Raw genomic sequence first — 7,443 nt, 5'->3', positions numbered from 1 at the left:
TGTAGTGATTTTTTTTAATATTTAATTATTTAATTTATTATATATTAAGTATTATGTAAAAAGTTTGAAAACTTAGAATTGATGAAAAAGATATAAAATATAAGATGAGTCAAATTAGGTATTTATAAGAAGAGTAAAAAGATAGAATAAATACAAACCATGGGCTGTCATTTTGATATGCATACTACTAACCTAAACTTTCTTTAATAGTTTCTTATTATCATTTAAGTTAAAATATGAAAACAGATATCATATTCATACAATTAACTTAAGATTTCTTTAATAGTTTTTATTGTCATACATACAAGTCGAAAAATAAAAGGAAGATATTTTTAGCAAAAAGATGGATATTTAAATAGAAGTAAACTATATTTTTATTGTAAAATAAGAAGTATTCTGATAATTTTTCAAAATAAAATATAATATGAATACTAGAAAAAACATACGCTTGCACTGGTGAATTCACATTTTTTATTTTATTATTTATATATAATTATATTTAATATTAAAAATTAAATAAAAAAGTTATATATATTTATTATGTATTTATTAAAATTTATAAGTAAACAATATATTTTATTAAAATTAAATTCATAATTAAATATACAAATAAAAATAATATTTTAATAACTTTAGTGTCATTAATAGTTTAGTGTCACTATTAATTAACATTCTAACAAATACAAATATAAGAAACATCATATCTATAATAATAATCTATTTCAAAGAGTTAATGAAAAAAATAAGAAAAATGTTTAAAATAACAAAAAAACTTCTTATTGTATATTTTTTAAATAATAAAATAAAATATTTGTATAAAAATAAAATAAAAAAAGTAAATATATGCAGCAAAAAACTATTATAAAGAGAATCTCTTTATATAAGTATAAATATTATGATAAATTGTATTTTAAATAGCGTTGGAAATAATGGATAGTATTTTAAATAACATTGAATATAGAAAATGGAAATCTTATATTACCATATAATTAAGACAAACATATCAAATAAGTAATAATCTAATAATTGTAAAATACGTAATAATCTAATAATTGTTAAATACGTAATAATCTAATAATTGTAAAATAAGTGTACAGAAATCATTAAATAACAGTGGGGACAAAGTCTCATAAGAAGACAAGAATCCTTGACTGACAAAAACGTGATGATGGTGTAAAATTAAAAACCTTTTTTTTTCTTTGACGGAAGTGGAAAATTAAACTTCAAACTAGAAAACTTAAACGATAATTACAAACTATTTCATCATAATCATCATAGTTTCACATCAGATGAAATCACCCCACAAACCATTTTAACCTTCTTTGACCAATTTTATGAACAATTTTTTGAATTATTGTAACAATATTATACATTTATATTTTTAATACTTTGTGGAGGCACTAAAACTCTTAAGTTTCAAGGTTTTAACTAATGTGTTTAACTTTTTTATGTTTAGATAATTATAGTAACATGTTATATTCCCTTAATTAATGTTGGGTGGAAAAAAGACAAAAAGAGAAAGAAGGTGGTGAAAGGTGAAGTCAACCTTCTATTCTACTTTCTCTGGTTTGCTAAAAGGGTCCAAAAAAGGCTACAATATTATCATTTACAAAAGCCACCATCAACAAAGTGATCAAAGTTCCTGTTTTGACCCTTCCTGCTTCCTTCCACGACCCTTCTCATCAAACCCCTAATCATAAAAGGTCGAAAAAGGCTTCTGAAATCAGCTACTGAGTGCGTAATCACTGAGATCTGCCTTCATCCTGGTGGGTTCAACAGTGTTTCATTCTGGGTTTTGTTGCCCCTTTTTTACTCATTTCTGCAAATTTGCATTTTCACCCTTTAAAGTTTAGTTTTTTGCTTGCATCTGAAAGACCCAACCTTTGATTTGGTCACAGGGGTGGTTTGTTGATGGGTGCTTGCTGGAGTAATAGGATTAAGGCTGTGAGTCCTTCCAATACAGGTCAGTTTTTTTTGGCTTGAATCTTCATTTCCTTCTATCTCAATTATTAAAATGGGCTAATTTTTCTTCCGGGGTTGGAAATGAACATGAGATAGGCTTAAAGCTGATAACTTTATGGATAGTTTTGCTGTCTTGTTCATGTTTCCTAGTATGTAATACATGATTAAGATCCTTGAAAGGCTGCTATGCTTTTTCCGATATGGTGATCTGTGCCTGAGGAAAAAAGAGGGTTTGGTTTCAGAGATCCATAGGATGGGTGGGTAGACTTTGGATTTGGGTATTCATTTGAATTGTAGCTTTTCCACCCGCTTAAAAGTTCTTTTCAGGCTTGGTTTGCCATGGGAGTAAAAATGGGGTTGGAAAGTCTTTGAGCGGTTTTGCACTACAATTCACTAGCAAAACTAGTTTATGAGCTTTCACCTTTTTTTTTAATCCCTCGGGAACTAAGGTTTTCTGCTAGGTAATTTTTCTGGAGAAAACTGTTATCTCAGTCCGATGGAAATTGTTGTTAAGACAACAGAAGAATAGGTTGGCGGGTTATGGGATTCCATGTGATTTTGTTTTATAAGTGATGAGTTGTTTGTTTTAAGGCCAGTCTTTGTGAAATTGTTTTTCTTTTGTATTCGTGTAGGGATAACCTCGAGAAGTGTCAGCAGGAGTGGCCATGACATCAGCTCAACTAGCAGGAACTCATCAGCCTCTGTATCCGTCACTTCTCGGAGTGAAGGTGAAATCTTGCAATCGTCCAATTTGAAAAGCTTCAGCTATAGTGAGCTAAGGGTGGCCACAAGAAATTTCCGCCCAGATAGTGTCTTGGGGGAGGGTGGTTTTGGTTCAGTTTTTAAGGGCTGGATTGATGAACATTCACTTACTGCTACCAAACCGGGAATAGGCATGATTGTTGCTGTGAAGAGGCTTAACCAAGAGGGTTTCCAGGGTCACAGAGAATGGCTGGTTAGTATCAATTGAATTATTTGCTTGATACTTTTTGTTTTAAATTTCATGTATATTAACAAAATTCCAGGCAACTGCAAGCATTTTTGGATACTCTTTCATTTTGACTATGATTCTGTGTGGGAGATTTTTAGTAGAACTTGACCATGACACTGAACTTCTACCAATTCCCGAGTTGGATAGTTGTTGATGTTCTCTTCTTTTTGTATTATTTGACTCAGGCTGAAATCAACTATCTTGGGCAACTGCAGCATCCTAACCTCGTCAAGTTAATAGGATACTGCTTTGAGGATGAGCATCGGCTTTTGGTTTATGAATTCATGCCTAAGGGTAGCATGGAAAATCATCTTTTTAGAAGTTAGTACCTTCTACTTTAGTTGAATGTATAATTCTTTATTCCTTTTTGTTTGTACCCCTTTTAAAGAAATTTTCATTTTCCTGAATAGTTATTAATTAATAAAGTAAAATTTAATCCTGAGTTCTAATACTAATGTTGCTCGAAATCATCATAAATGCAGGAGGTTCTTACTTTCAGCCTTTCTCGTGGAGTTTGCGAATGAAAATAGCTCTTGGGGCTGCGAAGGGCCTTGCTTTTCTTCACAGTACAGAGCCTAAAGTCATATACCGTGACTTTAAAACTTCAAATATCCTACTTGATACAGTATGTGCATAATTGAAATTTGAGCATGTCCTGTTATGGTTGAAAATTTGGTGGATTTAAAGTTGATTACTGAGTTGATTCGTTGCATGTTGCTTTGCAGCATTATAACGCCAAACTTTCTGATTTTGGGTTGGCCAGAGATGGTCCAACTGGTGATAAAAGCCATGTCTCTACTAGGGTCATGGGAACCCGAGGATATGCGGCTCCAGAGTATTTAGCAACAGGTAACAACTATAGTGTTTCTCAAATTAGACTATATTATTACATAAATAAGATTTTCTGACTACTTTCTTAGTCTAGTTACTAAATTTTCCAAAGCGGTCTTTACACTTTATTCTATCAGTAGAATTTTTGCATTTTTTAGGATCCATTTTCTAGGTGTGGGACATGAACCCTGTATTGGTATCATGGAATTCTAGCGTAGGGTTTATTAGGTAGGTCTTGTGGTGTGGTTCTTCCATGATTTTTATCAACTGGTATGTGTTAAGAAGAGCCTTCTGCCATGGCTCTCAGCTGCAAATGATGGCAGCTATGGTAATGTTGACATTGCAGTGTTTGTGAGAGTCTAGTCAAAGGGCTTGTGCACAGCCAGCATGTGTGGGCACTGGGGCTGTGGAATGTGGTGGAATGCTAGGATCGTATTGCAAGATAGGACTTGAGTTCCCCATTGGGAGTATGAGAGTCTAGTGTGGTGTTTATAAATCCTTGGGCTCTTCAACTACTATATCTAACTTTTGTGGTGTGATCTTCCAAAGGTTCCTTTCATTTTAATTTACACTAGTAGTGAGTACCCTGAATCTGTGTTTTTTCAGATTGCCAATTACCATGGTTTTCTCCAGTATCACTTTTCTTCAAATTTGTTGAAAGTTTCTTATATTTTCAATTATCAGTTACAATGTTTAGCTTTTAGTTTTTTCATATTAATATGCATACCTGAAAGTAATACCTATTATGATGTGATCGAAATTTTTGTTTTGGTAGGTCATCTCACTGCCAAGAGTGACGTATATAGTTTTGGAGTAGTTCTTCTGGAAATGATATCGGGAAGACGAGCTATAGACAAGAACCAGCCATCTGGGGAGCATAACCTTGTTGACTGGGCCAAGCCTTACCTGTCTAATAAACGAAGAGTTTTCCGTGTAATGGATCCACGTTTGGAAGGTCAATATTCTCATAGTCGAGCTCAAGCAGCAGCTGCACTTGCTATGCAATGTCTTTCTGTAGAGTCCAAGTGCAGGCCAAATATGGAGGAGGTGGTAAAAGCATTGGAGCAGGTTCAGGAATCAAAGGACATGCAGAGAAAAGGTGCTGATCATAAACATCATCATCTACGCAATTCCGGCCAAGGCCGTTCCAACGGCATCCATGGTGGTGCAGATGTGCCTAGAATGCCTTCTACTTATCCCAGACCTACAGCTTCTCTCCTTGGCGGTTGATAGTATTTTGTGATTCTACAAATAGGAAGCAGAAAACACAAGATTCAGAGGTTTAGGTGTGACATGAACCATATTTATGTAAGAAATGTATAGTTTGCATTATTTCTGTTATATTTTGTGCTATATATAGAATTTTTGTTGTTGTTGTGGTCCTGATTGTTAGACATGCAAGAGTCTAATGTGGATCCTTAAGATTATGGTGTTCACTAATTTTGAACCCTGTAAAAATCTGCAACACTACCCATGTGGTTGATGCACTACATATTTATCTTTTGATTTAAATATGTGAAAAAGTCGTCAATGTTTAACTACCTGACCCCCCCAACCACCAAGCCATGTCTCTGCTTTTCATCTGTTTCCAATAATCCTTAGTTCAACCAATTTTCTTTATCTTTTGAAACTTTTAAGTCAAATGCCCCAGACTTGACGTTTGTTGTAGTAACATGTGTCTGGGAGAATCATTTTAGATATTTCTTGAAAATATAAAAGTATAAAACCAATGAAGTTTCTTTTGTTATCATGCTCTCTTATATATAGTATAGTGCTTGTTTATTCCGCAGTCTGCACATTCAGCAGATATCTATTTATTTATTCATCCGAGTGTGTACACATTACACACCAAAGAAAAATGTTTTGAAATGTTGAGATTCACTCCAACCAAATCAGGTTCAATATATTAATATTTTATGAGATTAATACGTTGGTATCTGGTTTATAATGGAATAAAAAACTTGTAACTACTTGATCAAGACATATACTGACAATTTGTCTGCGTGTAGAGTTGTGTTTTAGGACTCAAAGTCCATCTATCCACCTGTCTCATGAACAGTACAAAGATGTGATTCCTTTCTGTACTGTAGTGTTCCTGACTCAAGTGTCCCAAAAGACCATATTTCTTAAGGCCTTAATCTTTGGTAGCATATCCATTTTGGTTTCGAGTGATTTACTCATCACATGAAGCCTTGTAGAAGGAAAACCAAATATGATGATGACTGCATAAATTTGTGAAAAGAGAAAGAAAAGAAAGTGTCAGTGATGTAATGAGAAAGGAAGAGAAAGATAATACAGAAAAAAGATCATAAGAAAGTAACTGTGTTTTTATGTTAATTATATTATAATTATGCTTCTTATGAAAAAAAGTTGCAGTATTTATATTTATATTATAATGATGTTTCTCATGAAAAAAAAAACTTACAAAAATAACGGTCTCAAAAGTAAAAAATGTAATAACAATTGAAGAGTTTTATGGTTATGTATGATGAGTGTAAAATGTCAATTAATTAGAAATAGCTGTGAAAACGATTTTTAAATTAGTTATTATAAAGTTCAATATCTTTGTCTTTTAAATTAGTTTTAAATTAGGGGTGAGGAGGTTAGTGACATCAGCTCTTTGTTTTTTAGAAGGGGATTGGAAATATCTCTTCCCTTTTTCTCTGCTGTGAATGCAATGGTGACAGCTCCTCCAATGGAGGTGGCCATCATAGGGTCTTCCCAAGGGTGCAAGGGAAGCACTTTTGACCAAGAAGATGTTAAGATAATTGGGTCAAACTTGGTTGAGGGTAAACAAAATGATAAGTTTCTCCCAATTGAGAAAGTTTTTTTTTGTATGCATTTGAGTATATCTCAAGGGATTTCATTGAAGAATTAAATAAGATGGAGGTGACTTTAAAGATCAAAATCACCAAACTACCTTATGCAAGCATCAAAATTGGAAGGGCTTCAATAAGGTCATGCACCAATTTGTACTATTTAGTCCTAATGTTAATGTTGACAATTTAGGGTGTGTTTAATGTTAATGTTGACAATTTAGGGTGTGTTTAGATGAGATGTGTGAGGATTTGAGAAAGTAAATGTTTGAGGATGTGAAATGAAAGTGTGAAGAAAATGATGGTGTTTGGATTTGAATATGTTAGAGTAGATGTGTAAAGAAAGTTTATGGGAGTTTGTGAGTGATTTGATGGTTGTGAGAGAATTTTAATTTTTTTTAAAGATGTAAAATGTTATTTACAAATTTACCCTTGCATATTAAAAAAATATAATAATAAAATAAGATTTTTTCTAAAATATATTCATAAATTTAAAAATTATAATTAAAAAAAATAAATATGTATTAAATGTAAATAGGTATAATTTAAAAATTATACTTAAAAGAAAAAAAAAACATGTATTCAACAAATTAAATAAAAACAGGAACTTTACGTAGTTTCTTTAAATATTAAACATGTATTATAAAATTTAAAAATAAATCAAATATTATATAAATAAATAAAAAATGTTTTTTTGATATTAGGTAATTTAACAATAAATAAATAAATAAAAAATACTATAAAAAATATAAGGTAATTTAACAATAGAAAATACTTTCATAAAAAAATTATAATTAAATAAATTATAACTCATAAACATAATAATTATACATAAAAATATAT

General features: G+C 31.6%; 1 protein-coding gene across 1 annotated transcript; it reads left to right on the top strand.

Moving 5' to 3' along the window:
• Positions 1-1,505: 1,505 nt before the first annotated feature.
• Positions 1,506-5,325, top strand: LOC137823437 (probable serine/threonine-protein kinase PBL11). The gene is made up of 7 exons (XM_068628575.1): positions 1,506-1,766; positions 1,899-1,963; positions 2,595-2,917; positions 3,139-3,274; positions 3,436-3,578; positions 3,679-3,802; positions 4,560-5,325. The coding sequence occupies exons 2-7, from the start codon at positions 1,912-1,914 to the stop codon at positions 5,012-5,014; spliced, it is 1,233 nt and encodes a 410-aa protein (XP_068484676.1). The 5' UTR covers positions 1,506-1,766; positions 1,899-1,911; the 3' UTR covers positions 5,015-5,325.
• The last annotated feature ends 2,118 nt before the right edge of the window (positions 5,326-7,443 follow it).

Source organism: Phaseolus vulgaris, chromosome 8 (genome assembly GCF_000499845.2).
Source record: "Phaseolus vulgaris cultivar G19833 chromosome 8, P. vulgaris v2.0, whole genome shotgun sequence".
Lineage (NCBI taxonomy): Eukaryota > Viridiplantae > Streptophyta > Magnoliopsida > Fabales > Fabaceae > Phaseolus > Phaseolus vulgaris.
The sequence above is the reverse complement of the archived record's forward strand: the minus strand, read 5'-3'. Positions and strand labels throughout refer to the sequence as shown.

Coding starts and splice junctions, on each gene's coding strand:
- LOC137823437 (XM_068628575.1), top strand. CDS start 1,912: ATGGGTGCTTGCTGGAGTAATAGGATTAAGGCTGTGAGTCCTTCCAAT. Junction 3,275..3,435: donor GGAAAATCATCTTTTTAGAA/GTTAGTACCTTC, acceptor TCATAAATGCAG/GAGGTTCTTACTTTCAGCCT. Junction 3,803..4,559: donor TCCAGAGTATTTAGCAACAG/GTAACAACTATA, acceptor TTGTTTTGGTAG/GTCATCTCACTGCCAAGAGT.